The 19,902-nt window shown below is 46.2% G+C and overlaps 2 protein-coding genes across 3 annotated transcripts in view; both read left to right on the top strand.

The window, feature by feature from the left end:
- LOC138617635 (cGMP-dependent protein kinase 1) overlaps positions 1-5,547 on the top strand; it is a 63,710-nt gene extending 58,163 nt beyond the window's left edge. For both annotated transcript variants that reach the window (XM_069692783.1, XM_069692782.1), the window contains exons 10-18: positions 1,586-1,682; positions 1,860-1,999; positions 3,189-3,278; positions 3,512-3,653; positions 4,166-4,329; positions 4,589-4,711; positions 4,816-4,878; positions 5,017-5,083; positions 5,324-5,547. In XM_069692783.1, coding sequence (XP_069548884.1) covers positions 1,586-1,682; positions 1,860-1,999; positions 3,189-3,278; positions 3,512-3,653; positions 4,166-4,329; positions 4,589-4,711; positions 4,816-4,878; positions 5,017-5,083; positions 5,324-5,422 — 985 coding nt within the window. In that variant the 3' untranslated portion in view covers positions 5,423-5,547. The remainder of the gene's footprint in view (positions 1-1,585; positions 1,683-1,859; positions 2,000-3,188; positions 3,279-3,511; positions 3,654-4,165; positions 4,330-4,588; positions 4,712-4,815; positions 4,879-5,016; positions 5,084-5,323) is intronic.
- A 5,034-nt stretch (positions 5,548-10,581) lies between these two features.
- Positions 10,582-11,928, top strand: LOC138617509 (dickkopf-related protein 1-like). Its single transcript, XM_069692584.1, has 4 exons — positions 10,582-10,878; positions 11,007-11,151; positions 11,367-11,501; positions 11,611-11,928. Exons 1-4 carry the CDS (start codon positions 10,666-10,668, stop codon positions 11,874-11,876), a joined length of 759 nt encoding a protein of 252 aa, XP_069548685.1. The 5' UTR covers positions 10,582-10,665; the 3' UTR covers positions 11,877-11,928.
- The last annotated feature ends 7,974 nt before the right edge of the window (positions 11,929-19,902 follow it).

The raw sequence follows: 19,902 nt of genomic DNA, 5'->3' as shown, positions 1-19,902 counted from the left end.
CAAACAGTGCTACTACTATTAAGCCTTTTTTTGTTGTTGTTTTTTTTTTTAAACCCCTGGCAATGTAGAATTATCCCGATTGCTGATCCCTTTTATATCTTGACGGAATTTGCCAAAACCCCATTCATTAACAGGAGACACACACACACACACACACACACACACACACACACACACACACACACACACACACACACACACACACCATATCAATCATCGGAGTTGTGATTTATTTGTGTACCAGAAGTCACCTTGACCTTATCGATAATCCTCTCCCGCACGCGCTAATTCTCATACTCTCGGTTACTTACCTCTGTCCTTTTCTTAAGCAGAGATCATGTTGGGATTTGGAAGTTTTTTTTTTTTTTCTGGGCCAGCTTCCAGCCTCCCAGGGGAGGGAGGGGGGGGGAGAGACAAAAGATGAAAGGATCACCTGTAAACCTTCGCATGAACGCGTAGTAGCGTGGATATACACACACCAAAATAAAGGGTGAGCGTCCTGGTAACCCGACGTGTTTCTGAAAAACACTGCGCTCGGTAACCCGTCAACACGTGCCACCACAGCGCCGGTATGCAGCTCGGAGAAAAGGTTTAATCGTTCCCGGCTCGCAGAATGACTGATGCGTCTGCGTCGATCCGAGGCGAGCGAAATTCCCTTTTCACGTCTGAAACGGCCACGTAATCCAGGACGAAGCGAGGCAAAACTAAGATTTGCCGTTTTATTGAATCAAATTCAAACCCGGAGCGCCGCTCATAAATGCCGGCCATTGTTGAAACTTACTTCGACGTGAATAAACTTGATTCCCCACCGCTCATCCCAGAAGGGAGACTGCAGACTTATCAAAACAAAATCCTCCTTTCTGATAAAACGTCTTGTCGGGTTGGCGTCGCAGCCGTACCGTGTTTTGAAAGAGGGGGGGGGGGGTAAGGCCTCGCGTCGAAGCGGAACTCCGACTGACCCAGAAAGGCCCGTCCCGGGCTTAGATCTGTCCTGAGCCCACTGATCCAGAGAGTGAGCTGGCGAAACTCTGTCCGGATCAAACAATAACCGGAGGAAAGACACGGGAGGGGGGGGGGGGGGGGCGTCTGAGGATCAGGGCTCGGACACGTGGAAGCAATCTCCGCCGCCGGCGCGCGCAGGTCACCGACGGCATGTTTGCGGCCTTCGGCGGCGGAGCCAAGTCGTGTCCTTCGGAGCCAACCGAGCAGCGGGCGGCTCTCGTGCGATGGATATCCCATCTTTGGTTCTTTCCTATCGAGAACGGGGACGGGCCGGGGGGACGGGACGGGCCGGGGGACGGGACAGCCGGCCCGTGTTCCGACGGAGGGTCGGGTCGACTTGCCGGGAGACTAAAAACTCGCACACATCCTCGTCCTCGCGTTCATATTTGCACGCTCCTCAGGAGCATCCTTGATAGATTACCGCGAGCTAAATCCTCTAAGATTTGCAAACAAACGAGCTCAAAGGGGAGAGAGACGGATATTTTGTCTGAGGTTGTCGAAAGTGGATTATGCATTCTTTCATCCTTCGTCTCGTCTCTAATCCCGTTCCCCGTTTCTTTTTCCCCGTTCCCGGCAACCGCAGGTACGAGGCGGAGAACGCGTTTTTCTTCACCCTCAATCTGGCCGACTTCAACATCATCGACACTCTGGGGGTCGGAGGCTTCGGACGCGTCGAGCTGGTACGAGGCGCCGCCCGGGACGACGCCGCCGCCCGGCCCGTCCTCGACGGCCGTCTCTAAAATTGTCCGACGAGCTCGTGCGAGTTAATGTGCAGCTCGACCTTTTATTTATTTATTTATTTTTTTTGGTGGGTGGGGGGGTATTTACGATCCAATTCCTTTCCCTTCTCCCCGCAGGTTCAGCTGAAGAGCGACGAGAACAAGACCTTCGCCATGAAGATCCTGAAGAAGCGACACATCGTCGACACCAGGCAGCAGGAGCACATTCGTTCGGAGAAACTCATCATGCAAGAGGCCCACTCGGACTTCATCGTCAGGTACCGGCACGGGAGCCGCCCGCCGCGGACGGAGGCCCCGAGAAGAAAAACTCTCGGCGACAAAACGGCACAAAATTGCAAAAGATTCAACTTTTGCCGAAGAACAGGGGAAAGAGGCGCGCTGGACATCGGCAGCGCATTTTTTTTTTTATTATTTTTTTTTTGGTCGGATGAAACCAAAATATACATTTGTTCGGATCGAATCGGGTTCGGCGCGGGGCCGGGCCGGGAACGCCGCGGCGCAGCGCCCGGGCGCGAAACGCGAAGGCGGGGGGGGGGGGGGGGGGGGGGGGGAACGTGCCGATACGAGGCTGCGAAACAATAGATGGGAAGATGTCTTTTAGTTTTTGAGTACTAGAAAACTGAACGGAGAGATAACTCCTGATCTTAAAAAAAAAAAAAAAAAAAAAAAAAAATGCTTAGCGGGAGGAAAAACACTTTTTTTTTTTCAAGATGGCGCGTTTTTTTTTTTTTTTAAAGAAGGAAAAAGAGAAAACTCTGGGTCTGTTCAAGTAAGACCTCCGACTCGAATCCGGTCCGCGGGGTTGAACGTGCGTCGACGGAGTGAACCGGAAGGCGCGATTTCAGCCGAATGCGCTTTTTTAGGACGTGTCCGTCGTTCGCCGTCGCGCCGCGACAGCTTCTACATTTTGGAACAGGGCGACGTAGATCAGGGGTGTCAAACATACGGCCCGCGGGGCCGGATCCGGCCCGCCAGGGGGTCCAGCTCGGCCCGCCGGATGACTTTGCCAAGTGTGAAAATTACAGAAAGACATAAATTGCATTTCTATGAGAAAATGGAGGTTTATGAGTACAAACGTTTTGTTATTTATTTTTTTTTTTAATCGATCCAGTAATTGCTTCAAAAACAGCGTAAATGGGCTGATGTCTGAGTTTTTGGTCTTTATGTTTCTAGTTTATTGTAGAAAGACCTTAAAATAGGGTTTATCATCCAAAAACCTTCACCAATGATTTAAACAAAGAGAAATATTGTCGTTATGTATGCGTTGTTATGCTATGATTTTACTGGTCTGGCCCACTTGAGATCAAAGTGGGCAGTATGTGGCCCCTTAACTAAAATGAGTTTGACACCCCTGACGTCGATGAATTCCTTTTCCTCAGCCCCCCCCCCAAAAAAAACCTTCGGAGATATTGACGCATCCGACGACTATTTCTGTGTGTTTTGCAGACTCTATCGAACCTTCAAAGACAGCAAGTACCTCTACATGCTGATGGAGGCGTGTTTAGGAGGAGAACTTTGGACCATTCTGAGAGACCGGTAAGCTCCATTTTAAGTTTAGTTGAGGTCATTAAATCGAATTGTTTTTTTTTTTGGGGTTTTTAAAAAAAAAAAAGATTTGAACTCCGCTTTGACCGAACCTCCCGGTTCTGGTCGGTCTGAGAAAAGACATTATTGTCTGACTGTTGCGGTTGTCTGCCGGCGGTACGCTTCGGCACCCGGGCGCGCGCTTAATTCACGACCCGGCTCTTTTTGTCCCGCCGCGTTTCCAGGGGTTCATTTGAAGACTCGACCACCAGGTTTTACACCGCCTGTGTGGTGGAGGCTTTTGCTTACCTGCATTCCAAAGGCATCATCTACAGAGACCTTAAACCAGAGAACCTTATATTGGACCACAGGGGTTATGCCAAACTGGTAAGCGATGGGATGTGCACCCGCCTCTTAAAATCCTCTTAATTGGATGTCTTATTTTTTTTTTCTTTCTTTTTTTTTTTTTTTTTAAGATGGCTGATGCAAACAAGAGATATCGTTATCTGATGTTACAAAGAAATATTAAAAGAAGTTTGAACACTGCCTCAAGCTGGTTTTGAATAAACATATTAAAACAAGATAAAGAAAAGTATAATTGAGGTTAAATCGTGTTCTTTTGTTTGTTTTTGAGGCGTGATACCGTTTCATTTTCCCCTCCGGGGAGAAACCAGTTTTTTTTTTTCTCTTTAGGCAGAACGGCCACTCAGCTCTTTCTATTCATAATGCCAAAGCCATTAATGCCACCGTTTCCATCTTCGCCGTTATTCAACACACATTGAGAATGAACATAATCCGAGACAAATAAGGATAAAATTGATATGAAAAGGACTGAAATTCTTGTTCTACTTTGCCTAACTGTCAAAAAAAAACAACGACAACATCTTCCTTTTCTTCAGGTGGACTTTGGCTTTGCCAAAAAGATCGGGTTTGGGAAGAAAACGTGGACCTTTTGCGGGACGCCGGAGTACGTAGCACCAGAGATCATTCTGAACAAGGGCCACGACATCTCAGCCGACTACTGGTCTCTAGGAATCCTCATGTTTGAGCTCTTAACCGGCAGGTACTACACAAGCCTGAGCACGTCCATTAAAAACTCAAAAGCATTTCCCGGGATGGCGTATTTGTTACCAGGCAAAAAAAAAAAAAAAAAAAAAAAACTATTCGGAAGCTTCCGAGAGGCGACAAATTCAAATGTGACAATTCGGCGCGCAAGCGGCGGTTTAACTTTTGAACTCGATTCAACTCTCGTCAGGAGAAAATTGTTCGCGCTGACGCACTTTTTTACTTGAAAGTTAATATCTTTGGCTTCTGCCACGCAGCCCTCCGTTCTCTGGCCCCGATCCTATGAAAACCTACAACATCATCCTGAGAGGCATCGACATGATTGAATTCCCAAAGAAAATTACCAAAAATGCTGCCAACCTAATCAAAAAGCTATGCAGGTAAGTGTTGCCTCTGGCGGTTTAAACTCACAGTAATTCATCTAAGTGGTCTGTGTGCTGAATCATCAAATGGGTTTTTTTTCTTTTTTTTAAATATAATTCAGGGATAATCCGTCTGAAAGACTGGGAAACTTGAAAAATGGAGTCAAAGACATCCAAAAGCACAAGTAAGGAAATGTATCGACGGGTAGCGTTATTTTTTTTAACGTTTGTTTTTGTCCTCGCGGTCTAATGATGATGTAATGCTGTTCTCTCCCCCCCCCCCCCCCTCCCTTTTTTTGGTGTGTTTTTTCTATTGTTTTTAGATGGTTTGAGGGCTTTAACTGGGAGGGCTTGAAGAAGGGGACACTGACACCTCCTATTATCCCTAATGTAAGTGCACGCCGCTCGCAACCTCACCCAGCGCCTCCCGCTGCAGATCGTGGCACGCGTTACCTTTCGGGCGTGTCGAACCGCAACTCGGACCGTTTGGCCGAGAGGCACAAAAGCGCCGGGCGTAACTTCCGGCTTTCCTGCAAGTCGCTCGTTTGCGGTCAATCTCTCCCCCCCTCAGAATTCATTCGCATGCGGCGTGCTTTCTACGTCAACGGCCCTTCTTTGTCTTTCCGCCAGGTCACGTCGGCGGTCGACACGAGTAACTTCGACAGCTTCCCGGAGGACAACGAGGACCCGCCGCCCGACGACAACTCCGGCTGGGACGTTGATTTCTGAAAGCGCCCCTTAAAACCAAAAGAAACTCTTCTTTTTGTTGGCTTTCGATCATCGGCTGGGACGCCATCTTGGAAGACATGGCTGCGTTGTATAAAAAAAAAAAAATTCAAAAAAACCAAAAAAATAGAAAAAAAAACTGCATTAAAAAAAATGAAAGAGAAGATATGGAAAAGAACATAAACAGACGGATGGCAAACCCTCTGGGTCACCGATATGCCTTTATTTCACTGTGGCTCTGGATCAAGCATTTATAATGGGACTGCTGTAGCACTTCTTCAGTGTTGTCTTACACTCCACTCGAAAGGGAAAGGAAAAGAAAGTGCAGGGATACACACACACACACACTCGCGCGCACACACACACACACACACACACAGGCTACAACCGAGGCCGATAATGGAGCCGGGGTTTTCTCATGAAAGATTGCTTGGTGGTTGGATGAACGTTTGACAGTTTGTTTTAAGTTTCGGGTCGAGGATAAATAAGTGTGTGAAAATGCGGAGGCCGGCTCCAAAAGAGAGGAGGCCGACGGTCGGTTTTTTTTGTTGTTGTTTCTCTGCAATATTTGGTCAAAATATCTGGTGGACTTCGGGGTAGAGGTAAGATGTTCCCGCGGTCGCTCCCCGGGTTTTCGACACGCTGCCGCGACACTTTCCAGAGATGGTTTTTCAAGCATCAAGTGCTCAAGACGAACCCGAATGTCACCGGTTTTCTTCCTATTTACCATCCTACGCGTCATTTGAAATCCTAATGTTGTCACACGTGGAACGCAACTGTGGCTGAAAATCAAATACTTAGTACACTTCATGTAAGATGAATCTACCTTGGAAAAGCACAAGCGCTGCGCGTTCAGTGGAAAGAGACGGCGACTCTTCAAGTGCCCCGCTTAACACTTCGCGAATCACAAAACGCCGGCACGCGTTGAAACGTCGACTGGTGTTTCCATGAAGCGACGTGTCATTATGCACTTAAGACCGTTAACTGAGGAAATCAGCAGTTAGAGCTCATTTTCTGCTTCAGTAAAAGTCGGTTTTTTTGGGGTTTTTTTGGTTCTTTAATGCGCTTTTAATCACACATATGAACGCCTCTCTACCTGCGTTCTATCAGTTTGTTTTGAAATCACCCAAAATGCCTCTTCCCATTCACCCAAACCGGACATCCTCCGTTCGCTCCTGTAAAGTTCTGACATAACTGTGAACATGGCTTCAATGTCTTTTGGTGCTGTTGATAAATTATAATAAGCGATGTTGAGATGACAGTACTGGTTATTGTTTTTGTATCGTGGGTTTTATTATTTTTTTTATTTTTTATTTTTTTTGTGCTCGATTACTTTGTAACGTACTTGACGTCATTCTTTAAGAAATTGGAGACTCGCGTGAGTCCGTAAACTTGAGTGAAAATTTGTTTGGTATCGCTTTGACGCCACCGTCGCATTGTGCCGAGTGGTATTCTCACGTTTTTTTTGTTTGTTTGTTTTTGTTTTGTTGTTGTTGTTTGTTTTTTTTCTAAACAGGTTTAACTATGTTAAGTTCATCCGTATAAATTCAACACTCTCTTTTTTTTTGGTTTTTGGAGCTCAAATCGACCACATTCACATTATCTGAAGACCATCTTGACTTAACCCCCATCTTGTGGAAATGTTGAGATGTCTCCTAGCGACAGACGGCAAGAGAAAACATTATATTTTGTGAAACCTCTCAACTCTGACCACTGGGCGCCATGATCTCACCCAGCTCCTCACCTCTCGCGTCCCAAAAATCAGAACATAAAATCAAAAGAAATGTAAGTGCCTTAAGTCAACGGCATACAAAAATTGAACATCACGAGACCTTTTCAATGCTGCATGAACACATATGCGCCTCGGAAACGTATGTGTCCTCTTAGATGGCTGCTTCTCATCCTTTGTTATATCTTAATAAATACATTAATCACCCTGGAAAGAGAATTTCTAGTCATTTTGATGGCTGATAAAAGTGTGTGTGAAATAAATGCCCTGCTTTCGCCTTTTGATTTATCTCACGGGGGGGAAACATGTAATAACAGTGAAATGATACGAATCGATCATACCCGACACGGCTGCAATGACATGCTTTTCTCTTTGACGTAAAACCACCACTGGCCTGATGTGAAACACCAGTGAGCATTAATCACGGCTCAGAGCGACCGTGCGTCACGTCGAGAGTCGCGGAAATTGAGCATTTAGAGATGGCGAGAATGATCTGCAGTTCTGAACTTTTCACAAATAGGAAAAAAAAAAAAAACAACAATATTCTTGTTTACCGCTGTTGACAATCTTTAAAAAGGTGTGATGGCAACTATCATGACGCAAACTCTTGATACATTGTTTTGGTTTGTATAAAGTTGCAAATCATATTTCAACCCAGCAAGTCAAGCAGACTGACACATTTACATTTAAAATGACAGAACTGTGTTGAAATGGTTCGGAAAAAAAAGAAAGAAAAAAATAAAATAAAAGAGAAGACATCTTAAATCTGTAGATGTACCATAAGTATTTTATTGTGTTAAGGCCAGGTTATGTTTATGACCAAGCCTTATGTGTGTCATTACTTTCCAAACCAATGGTTTTGAGTTTTTACTGAATGCCTTCTGCAAAGTTTCCAGATATTTGCCTTTGTTATGTTGTTTTTCTGCTGTACGTTCATTTTGCAGAGTGCCACGTGTAAGATTTTTAAAATTATAGAGTAAAAAAAAAAACCAAAAAACCAAAAACTTTTGAGTCGTCTTTGTCTCTTAGTTATTTTTAAAACTTGACAGTTGATTGAAAGCCTGTGCCGCGAAGATGCTGCAGTTTGCCGCGGCCGCCGCACGAGGGAGCTGCTGGTAAGACAAATCTCCCTCGACTTCCCTGATGCCTCTGGGCCTGCTGTGAACCGGTTAAAGGCTCCATGAGATCTAATAATCAGTCCCGCAGTTTAAAGTCGCCCACTTAGCGGTAAGTGCAGATGATTCAGCTTCTCTGGTCTCTGTGTTATTCGCACAACAAATCTGTTTGGGGGACAGGGAAATGGCTTCAGCCATAACAACAGGGTGACACTTCTGCGAGATCAAAGGGGATCAAAGTGCATCAAAGGAGCTCACCTTACCAGCGCTGACATTTAGTAAAGTGGAGATAAAAGCTCGACTTCAAAAGATATGCAGCAATTCAAACGCGCAAAGTGCTGGTGTGTTTGTCAGGTGTCTACGGCGCGGCGTATCTCTCGTAGTTTCACGCGCGCACGCGTGCACGCACGCACGTACGTCCTCGCACTCAAACGCAGGCTGTACGTGACCAGCAGATGACGTCCAAGTGCCGAGATATGTTCAGAGAGAAACTGAAGCGATCGTTTCCATCTCACGCTTCAGCAGCACCTGTGAGCTTTTTTTTTTTTTCCTCACCACACGGAAAACGGACTTTATATTTATTCAATTCAGACCGTCTCCTTATAGGTTGTGACGAAAACAACAACAACAACAACAACAACAACAAAACAATAATAAAACAAGGAAAAAATACTAACTTTCCACCGAAACGCAGTTGCAATCACTTTCGGGACCGTCTTTACTTTCGGAGACAGAAGGAACTCACCGCACATTTCACGAACACCAAGACTTAAATCAAATGTTGAAAACGAGTCTCCTTGTTAGCAGGAGGGTGAAAAGCTGGCCTGACGGGGGCCTGGTTTGGCAGATTTGGGTCAAACGCACATTTTCGCGAGCTCATTTGAATATTCCTAAATAAACATCTCCTCGGCGCGGACGTTTGCGCGCAGCGGCGCCTTTCAAAAGAGGTGGGGGGGGGCGGGGGGGTCAGAGATCAGGACAGATCAGAGAGACGCCTTTAATCTCGAAGTGCCAGTCAACCCTGAAAGGCCTCTCCGCGGAAGTCTATTAATTCGGTAAACTTTTCACACCCTTTAATGGTCCGCATATCCTACACATTGATGTCCGCCGCCGGTGTAATCAAGCACACTTTTGGGAGGATAATTGCCCCCTTCGCAATCAGAGGGATCAAATGAAGTAGTTAATCGACGCGAGCAACTTCAATCACTGTCTTCACACAGCCAAAGGGCAGTTAGTTAGTCTGCTTGAATGTCAAAGAAAACGGGAGTAACCAAACAGCCTTCAACAGAGATGGGGCAGATGTGAAGAAAACCCCAAATATAACACCAAATAGCGTTAGGAAGACAACAGACTTTAGCCGGAAGCAAAATAATGGATTTACTAAAAATTAAAAAAAAAAAAAAAAAAAAAAAAAAGTGCTGCAATGTTGTGTAGGATATACGCTTGTTCTTCAAATTATAACAATTTGAAAGTTATGAGAGTAAAGATGGTAAATGGTCTGCACTCGTAGCGGTCTCAACGCGCTTTTACAGGTTTAAAAAAAAAAAAAAAAAAAAAATGGTATTACCCATTCACACAGTATTGAGGCTGAGCTGCCAAAGATGTATATTTAATAATCAATCACCAGTTTTGAGGGGGGGGGGAAAACCCCAAAAACTAAAAAGGTACTGTGGTGATTCAAATAGGTGATAAAACAAAGAAAATGTGATGTCTCACTGTAGTCAAAACCACAACGGGTCGGCTATAACCATCACTGGAGTGAGACACCGAGACGTGCGTGTTTTTTTGTTGTTGTTTTTTTTTCCACAACTTAAGTTGTAACAAAGGAGAATAAGACACGTAACTGTTGGACCTTGAAAACAATGACGCTTGTTTTAAGAAGAAGAAGGAAGAAAAAAAAAAGAAAAGAGAAGGGACAATAATTAGTCACTTTTTGTGTGTGTGTGTGTTTTTTAATTAAAATGTTGCTTATTCACTAGGTTTATTCCCGCCCCCGTGCGTCACTACGTGATTGGCATTTCAGATAGACTTTATCATCGGGCATGTCATTATCATTACAAAAACACTGGGAGACGCAGTCCGGTGCAGGGAGAATAGATGGGCATTTCCGTACAGTGGGGCTGTTTTAAATTCCACCCCCTCCGCCTTTGTTGTGCACAGCGAGGGGCGGGAAGACAAACAGGTCCACATGTATAAAGATCATCCCAGGGCTGAGAGGCAGGAGACTTCCAAGCATCGTGCCGAAACACTCTGGAAACTTTGGGATTCAGGATTCGAGGCCGCTTTGGACTTTGTCACTCCGTTGTTGTTGTTGTTGTTGTTTTTTTTTTGGTCAGCGAAACAGCAAGGATTTTTTTTTTTTTTCTTTCCGTGTGTTTGCAACTGCGTTTAAGGGGAGAATCATGCAGATGCCGTCAGCGCACCGCTTCTTGACTGTGTATCTCGCCCTGTTTGGATACCTTGGGGACGTTTACGCGGGGACGGTCCTGATGAACTCCAACGCCATCAAAAACTTGCCCGGCGTTTCGGTCGGAAAAGGAGCCGAAACTGTCAGTCAAAGTCCGCGTACCTCACCCTCCAGCATGGGACACAAATTACCCGTAGACACCTTGCAGGTAATTTAACTGTCCCGTGCGTAAAAGTCAAGTCGGTGCGCCGCGACAAAAGTTGGCTTCGCGTACGTTGTATAACGGCAATATCTTTTGTGACACGCTGCATTTGTTTTGTTTTTATCATACTATAGCAGTCAGGTGTTTGCACGGATGATGAAGACTGCGGAGGAGATGAATTCTGCAACGACGCCCGAGGCGTCTGCCTGCCCTGCCGTAAGAGCCGGAAGCGTTGCGCGAGGGACTCCATGTGTTGTGCCGGAAACCGCTGCAGCAACGGTGAGCGGAGAAATCTTTTTATGAAACAAATGCCGACTTAAGTCACGTTTCTCTCGGTAGTAATATTGTCTGTGGTGTGTGCGTAGCTACTGATGTCTTATCGGTTCTTTAATGGATGACTTTATTAACCACCGTGATCGAATCCAGACCCTAAATGCATCTCTTTTCTCTCCCCCCCCCCCCCCCCCCCTTTTTTTTTTTTTTTTTTTTTCTAGGTGTTTGTCAGGTGAATGACATAGATGGCACAGACGCATCCGTCACCGCTGGCTGGCACAAATACAACAACACCATGGGGCATCAAGCAAAGAGGCCTCCCACAACCCACAGTCATCAGCCGAACGCTGCCAAAGGTAACTTGTCCTGTCGAGAATCCCCTCCGTCTCACCCGCCGTCTTCCGAGAAAAACGACGCGAGAAGTGTCCCGTAACATAACTTTCACCTTTCCACTTTTACCCCCAGGCCAAGAGGGCGACACGTGCCTGAGGTCCGCAGACTGCTCCGAGGGTCTGTGCTGCGCCAGGCACTTCTGGTCTCGCATCTGTAAGCCCGTGCTGACGGAGGGCCAGGTGTGTACGCGCCACCGCAGGAAAGGCAACCACGGCTTGGAGCTGTTCCAGCGCTGTGACTGTGGCGAGGGCCTGTCCTGCCGACCGGAGAAAGGAGAGCGAGATCACGGTGTCAGCAGGACGGCAGCCCGGAACCTACACACCTGTCAGAGACGCTGATGCAAACGCCTGGACTCTCTCACACACACACACACACACACACACACACACACACACACACACACACACACACACACACACACACACACACACACACACACACACAGACAAAAATACACACTCACAAACACACACACACACACACACACACACACACACACACACACACACACACACACACACACACACACACACACACACACACACACACACACACACACACACACACACACACACAGGAAGCCCACAAATGACAAGTCATACACACTTCCAAACACACCTTGCATACACTCTATATGCTGACACACACACACACACACACACACACACACACACACACACACACACACACACACACACACACACACACACACACACACACACACACACACACACACACACACACACACACACAAGACACTCAACACCTAAGACATTCTTTCCTGCCAAAGTTGCTGACACAAACACAGCACCCGGAAGGATAGGACATGATTCCTGGAAAAACGATACACCCAGAGGGATGCAACAATGCGACACCGACTGATCCAATTCTCCCATCAACAGATAAGGAGCCAGAACTTTCGGAAGTGACATTTCAGAAGTATCGGGAAGGTCGATTCATGTCGTCGGTCACGGCAGAGATGTTTTGTTTCTCTTTTTATGGAACTTCAAGCCGCGGTTATTGCAGTATGTTACTGTATTGTACATATTATTCCGGAGGCGGCACTTAATTGAGCCATTTTCTGTCAACACCAGTATTATAAAACATGGTGCTGCATGCAATGTAAATTTGTTATATAAATTGTTTTATAAAGAAATGCTATATAGAGAAAATTGGAATATATTTGTTTTATTAAATGTCACGTGATAAAACCTTACTCCTCTTTTCTGCACCTCATTTTTTTGGCGCGACGTTCGATCGATTGCATTTACAAAAACAACTGTCCCCTTCGGGGAGAGCGAAGAGTTGTTTTGAGCAACCACAGTGTGGTGTTTTAACTCGCAGCGAACACAGTTGACACAAATCCGTGGCTGAGGATGGTTTCAGCGTTGGGGCCCATGATCTGTTTCCCCAGACTCACTATACACACAGTTGATGTAATACGTGCAGGTAGAGACACTCTTACCCGCTCATCAGATGAGCACTAAAAAAAAAAAAAAAACAGGCCGGGATGCGGCCGTATCAAATGATGACTGCACAGAGGTAATAACAAAGTATGTATGTCCTGGCGAGTGTTTGCCGTCTAAAAACCTTTGGTGTTGGCTACTTTCTAATTAGAACTTCCCCGCCTTCATGTGCAGCAGAGCAGATAGCGAGCTATTCAAGGTAAAGCCTCTAATTACTTCCATCTTACACAATCTACACAAGGATTTATGAAATGAGGTGCACCGCAGCATTTCGTTTTGTGACGCAACCCAAAAAAAAAACTAAAGAAAAAAAAAAAAATCTTGGTTCTCAATCTCTCCCAATTGCAGAGCACACCCCATTTCCCGGCTGTTGCGCAATGGATGTGCTCTAATGTGCAGAGGCCATGAATCCACCGAAATACACCTCGGTGCCTGTAATTAGACCCGTTCAGATTAGAAGATGGGTGAGGAAATTACTGTACTCTTTTGCTTGATTCTCTCGTCAGATCAAAAGAAGCACAAGTCACTCTTGATATCTGACCGAGCCAGATAACCTCTTCATCTGTTTACATCCAAAGACATCAATTTGAAGTTTGTCTGAGGAGGACAAGGTAAGATTTACTCTTGACTGTTATTAAAGATCAGTGGTAAAAAAAAAAAAAAAAAAAAAAAAATAGCTCAGGACATTAACTTAAGTGCTGTTCTCATGTACCTGCACGCCACTCGAGTATTTCTATTTCATGCTACTTCAATACTTTTACAGTCAGGTACAAAACATTGTTTAACAACACATTGCAACACACAGAGCAATAAAATGAACCATTGTACTGGCATCCGTAATAATGACACAATCAAAAAACTAAAGCACCGCCAGCAGACATTCTGCCTGCGTAATGAGTCCAATATTTATAATAACAGTATAAATTTTCAGAATTTAGATGATTATACCTAAACTATCACTGGAGCGAGATAGTTTCACTTTTAATAGAGCATTTTTTTTTTTTTTTTTTTTTTAATTTACATTGTGGTCTTTCTATTTTTACCAAAGTAGAAGGTTCTGAATATTTATCCCACCGCTCTTTTGCGTATAGGCACATTCGACCGAGAGGCGGGCAGACATTCAGAGAGACACGCTCCATTTAAACAATTTAGCGTCCATTTTTCACAGTAATTAAGAGTAATGGGAGCATTGTCGGCAGCACAATATACTACGCGGGCTCGGCCAAGTCATGTTTGTGGGGGTCCCGGAATCTGTGTGTGTGTGAGCCTGTCATCATTACGCCGACCACAGACTAACACAGGCCACAGGCATGTGCCCGAAACTCGGGGAAGGCCAGATTGTCTGTGCGCGTGTGCTTTACACGCGCAATGAGGTGGACTCCAGTCAAACAACAACAGCAGCAGCAGCAGCAGCACAACAACAACAACAACAAACACCGCGACGCGCCGTCGTGCCCCGACACGCCGCCCGAAAGCTTTTACGCATTCACACACACATGTGCACGCGCGCACACACACACACACACACACACACACACACACACACGCATTCGCACGCCCTTATAGGGAGGTGAATGGCGGGGTGTGAGAGGCTAGGAGGAACAGCACGTTTCGCCCACGCAGTGGCATCTGAACCAACAACATTCGGTGTTGTCATACCACAAGAATGAATCGGCACTTCCACTGGCATTTCATGCTACTGTACGCTTCCAAAAAAAAAAAAAAACTGGAAACGTGTAACTACGGCACACATTTATCTTAACAGCACACTCTTAACAGCGCTACAATTCATGAAAATCCTGATTGACGCTTGTTTCGTGTGTATTTTATTGGCACAACCCGAACTTTAAAACAAACCAGATCCCGGTCTGGGTGCAGATCGTATATTCTCCGGGAGAACTTTGATCATGATAACACTCGACGGGCAATAAAACCCAAAACCTATTTGTTTATACCACCGTCTTAAAATCTTTTATCTCCCTTCATGATCTGAGAGTTACAATAAAGCTTTTATCCGCATGGGTCGCTGGTGTATTGCCATTGTTATTCTAACACGGCGGCCAAACCCTCTTGACAGACCTCGCTAAGTTAACAAACTCATGAGTGAAAGATGAAAGGGTGAAGAAATGAGGCAAAGTACACAGAGGTGATGCATGTTATTTTGTCAAGATGAAAGCGGCGGCATACTTCTGGAATGAGCGTTCGTATCAAAACCAGGCTCTTATGTAAACAACATTTCACAGCGAGGTGTCAAACTTCTGGGGGTGCTGGCGCTGATCACTTCATAGAAGAGAAAACACAATGCTCGCCATTCATCTTTGTGGGATGACAATCTGCCTGGTTGAGCAATAAGGGGAAATCTCCCCGTCCTTGGGAAATAATAATTAAACAAAGGACAACTCATTCAGCACAATGTGTTGAGTGTGCGAATGCAGGTGGAGAACAGGTTTGCTCCACTTAATTTAACTCCCGGCTGATGTCAACACAACAGGGGGAAACAAGGCTTTTCTAAGAACGGGGGTGGAGGGGGGGGGGGGGGAATGACGCGTTGTATTTTGATTGGGTTTCAGGTTACGTCCCAGGTAATTCGCCGGTGACAATTGTTCCCAGTCGCTTCGCGTGCATTCATGCCTTATCAAATTTCACTTCTCTTTCGCCTCTCTGTCCGTCTCCACGCGGGTGTGAAAGCAAGTTAAAAGGCCGAGCGAGACGCAAAAAGGTCCCGCGTCCCTCGTGCCGGCGTTGTTCGGGAGCTCAGACCGGGGGATCCGCTTGGAGGTTCGGTTTGTGCGAAGTCTGGATTCGGGAGAAACGAAAAGGCCGGTCCTCCGGCTGTGTGGCGCGGGCCCAAAAAAAAAAAAAAAAAGCAACGATTGAGGATTTTTAGGGGGAGTTTTGTGTTGTTCGAATTTCAACAGTTTGTCTGTCCAACTTTTTCAGCATTTCTGTTCAGCATCGCTGACTCCACGATAGATTTACAGTTTTTGGTTGGTGAGCAAAATGGTTTTGTTTAAGTCTCTGCAGAGGCCGAACGAGGCCGAATCTGCCAAACCGGAGTGCGATGAAGACGTTGGGATTGCGATGAAGACGTTGGGATTGCGATGAAGACGTTGGGATTGCGATGAAGACGTTGGGATTGCTCCGCGCAGCAACTGCACGCAGCAGCTGTTAGCGAAGAAAAAAAAAAAAGTAACGAGTCCTTAAATATTTGTACCTTTTTTGTATTTTGTATTTTTAGACACAAGTAACACTGCTCAGGTGTTGGTAGCCGAGCTTTCCCCTGCAATTGATCTCCATGTTAAGTTTGGTTCAACATTTCCTGGCTCCCATCTTTCCAATCAAAGTGAAAGTGAAATTTGTGAAGTTGCTTTCTTGAGGTGAATCGGATGAAAAATATCAATCCCCTCTCTCGTGTGACAAACAGAATATAGCTAGTTATTTGTTGAGCTTTTTACACGCCACGCTGGCTGCTTCCCCGTGTCCGGTCTTATTGCTAAGCTAAAATAAGCTAACTAAGCAGCTGCTGGCTGTCCGCTCATCTAACTCCCAGAAGGTCCGAGTGTGTTGTTGTTGGTTTTTTTTTTTCGCAAATACGGATTGAAGAGCGAGAGCAGACTTCCTGAAATGCTCAACTGTTCATGTCAAATCTCAGATTTTCTCAGGAGCTGGTTCAACATCGTCACTTAAATCGGACACGTTGAGATCCTGCCGCTGTCCCAGACACGGGGGCTTGCGACACTGGCTTCGCTCACCGGGGTGGTGGTGGTGGGGGGAGACTAATGGGTGACCGGTTTGATCCATCCTGGTGTTCCTTCCATCTGCTGCCGATATCTCTGCCGTGGTCTCAGGTCCCTCTCCGATGAAGTCATACCGCATTGGAGTCCACCATTTACCACATGAAGGGAACTCGGCTGCTCTGACCTCAGCTGCAAAGGCCCGAAATCTGTAAGCGTTGTTGGGCTTAAACAGGAACAAGTGGCCGCGTCAGATTGCCTGAACTGGCTGTTGCGGTCCCGCCGCATGAAAGCGAGCGAAGAGATGCCCGACCGCAAAGTGCTTTCCTGAGGCTCCGTCGCCCTCCGGATTCACGCATATGTTTGTTTTCCCTCTGCTGCCGCTCGCGTCACAGAAAACAAACGACAACAACGACAACAACAAAAAACCCTGCGGCGGTGGGGCTCGAGGACCGGACAGACATCCCAGTTCACGCACTCAACCACCTGAAACCTTCAGGTGGATTCCCTCCCTCTCCGGTCCCTCTGTGCGCAACACAGCCGGCTGCTTCAGCGCAAACAACAACAAAAAAATAATAATCTGCCCGTCGCTTTCACAAATAATACCCCGATATGCGATGTCCGTGCGCCCTGCCAGAGGAGCAGAGAGCACAGATGCACCGGGGGGGAGGGGGGGTAGAGTTGCAGCTGGGGATAAAAAAATAAATAAAATAAAAATGCCTACTCTTCATTATGGCTGGTCCAGAAGCCTGCCGCTTGCTGCTGGCGGCCTCGGGGCTGGGGCTAGGACAAGGGCCAGGGCCAGAGCTGGCTCAGCTCCTGGCTGCTATGTAAAGTCTGCCTCAGCCACAACCACATTGCGCAAAGCTGCTTCACACATATAATTTACTCATTATTTACAAAGTTTTTGAAGACGTTAAAAAAAAAATAAAAAAAAATACATATATATTTATATATATATTGCAGAGCGAGAGAGTTGGTGGAAAACTAACGCAGACCGAGTTGCTATTCAGTTAAAAGAATAAAGTTTTATCCCGTTATATAACACCGAACGATGGCAGGCTTATGGAGTCACAGTCAATTAGCACAGCTGATTGAATAGAGGGGACCGCAGAAACATTATACTTTGAAAAATAACTTCGACTACTGGGGAGAGACAGTTTGACCAACAACTGGCAAACCCCAGTGTGTGTGCACGCCATCAGTAGGCACTGCTGGTGACCATACCTAATCCAGTATGCTCGCAGCAGACAGACTGCTACTTTTATGGAGGAAATAGTCTCTGAGCCTTCGGTTCATTCCATAAGACACCCTGACAGGAGATGGGTGCGTCTCTGGACGTGAAGAAATAGCTCTGCGCTTCAAAAGGAGCATCAAAAAGCCCCCGTTGTTGTGTAATGGCAGGCCTTTAGTCAAAGGGGAAGCATCCCCTCAGACAGAGGCACGGTAATGGTCAAAGTGGTTCGCCCGTTGTCCTATTAATAGTCATCAGGCCTTAATCGGAGCTTTCCGCCGCTCCCCACCTCCTTTCACGACACCCTGCCTCCTCCAAGTCAATCTCGTCATCTCCTTCAACACCCAGACTCTTTAACGTCCCCCTGCTTGTTCTCCATCCTTTCAAAAACACCATCTTTAACCCCAACAAAGACAAAGGCTGATGCACATTTGTGTTGGGACTTTTCAAAGGTGGAGCCCATGATAATAGAATGGAGAGGAGGAGGAGGAGGAGGAGGCTGAGGCTTTGATCTCTCCGGGGGGTAAATGGATTGGATTGTCTTGCCCCATGCTGGTGGGACTAAGCTGGGGACAGTGTGAGTCACTTAGGGGTCGGGGGGTATATCAAAGGTAGTTATCTTCAGAGGGTCTTCACAGCAGCACATTAGTACTCTATCTATAATGTTGATTTGGTCACACCAACACCTAAGGAGCCCTAAATGAGCTGACAAGGGGAAACACAGAGTGAATGCAAATGAGCAAAGCGGTCAAGTTCATTTTTCTCGGGAGACCCCCCCCCCCCCACCACTCTTTCTCTCCTAATCCGCAGCTTTAACTATTAAACCTGTCCAAAGCAGGGACGTTTAAAAAAAAAAAAAAAAATAAAGTCTTAATGTTAATTCCAAACATCAACATTTCCACAAATTACACCCGGACTCAAGTCCGCTATATTTCGTGACGTACTGCCCGGTTCTTCCACTCACAGAACCAAACCTTAATACTACAGCGTGCTCATTGTCTATGTTGTGGGGAAGGAAATGATTGGGAACACCCTATAGCCACAGCAAACAGCCATGTTGAGGTTGCCGACTGTGTGTGTGTGTGTGTTCCTCCGTTGTGGGTGGGAAACATCATATTACTGTCACTCTCACAGCTGACTTGAAGAGAAAGGTATAAATCACACACATACGCAGTCGCGCGCGCGCACACACGCACGCACGCACGCACACACACACACACACACACACACACACACACACACACACACACACACACACACACACACACACACACACACACACACACACACACACACACACACACACACACACACTCCAGCACCGACCGTCAGCCACAGCCAGAGACAAAGAATTAAGTTTATCGTGCATGACATCTTTTGCCGTAATTTGATCAACTGTGGACATCGAGAGGATCTGTTCACGAATGTCCCCGCTGTTACAAACCGCAGACGACACGGTCACGTTTCACTTTACCCCGGCTCTCACGTCAGAGAAAAGGGACAGATGGGTACATTTTGGATCAAAGGAAAGAGAAAGGACACAGTTGGAAAGTGCGTTTACGGCCGGGCGACTCGAGTTTACGTGAATGCCGCGAAGCTCTCAACCCTCATTGTCGCTCTGTTTGTCACCAGTTCCGCAGAAGTCAAATGATATCTTTCCACATTTATTATTTCAAAGACTGCCAGGCTTGTTAGAGTGAGTTCTCAGCAATAGCTGTAAAAAGAGGGGAAATTAGACTCCTTGGCTGGTGTCACAGTTTGCCACTCTCTGTGTGCATGGCCCAAATGTGGGATCGCAAATAAGCATCTCTATTTTTGGGCACTTTAAGACCAGTAGCACCCGTCTGGGTCAGTCCATATCATTAGAAACAGCTCCAGAGATGAACAAATTCTCCTGGCACTCGAATATAATTCTGGTCCTTAAGCCCAT

This window comes from Brachyistius frenatus, unplaced genomic scaffold (genome assembly GCF_029030835.1).
Source record: "Brachyistius frenatus isolate BFR_SWC_R1_liver_20210118 unplaced genomic scaffold, ASM2903083v1 Contig_13, whole genome shotgun sequence".
NCBI classification, from domain to species: Eukaryota; Metazoa; Chordata; class Actinopteri; family Embiotocidae; genus Brachyistius; species Brachyistius frenatus.
The sequence above is the reverse complement of the archived record's forward strand: the minus strand, read 5'-3'. Positions and strand labels throughout refer to the sequence as shown.

What these genes read in the sequence shown, in the direction of transcription:
- LOC138617509 (XM_069692584.1), top strand. Translation starts at nt 10,666, where the DNA reads ATGCAGATGCCGTCAGCGCACCGCTTCTTGACTGTGTATCTCGCCCTG. An exon ending in CGGAAACCGCTGCAGCAACG is followed by an intron (nt 11,152 to 11,366) that starts GTGAGCGGAGAA and finishes TTTTTTTTCTAG; the next exon opens with GTGTTTGTCAGGTGAATGAC. An exon ending in TCAGCCGAACGCTGCCAAAG is followed by an intron (nt 11,502 to 11,610) that starts GTAACTTGTCCT and finishes TTTTACCCCCAG; the next exon opens with GCCAAGAGGGCGACACGTGC.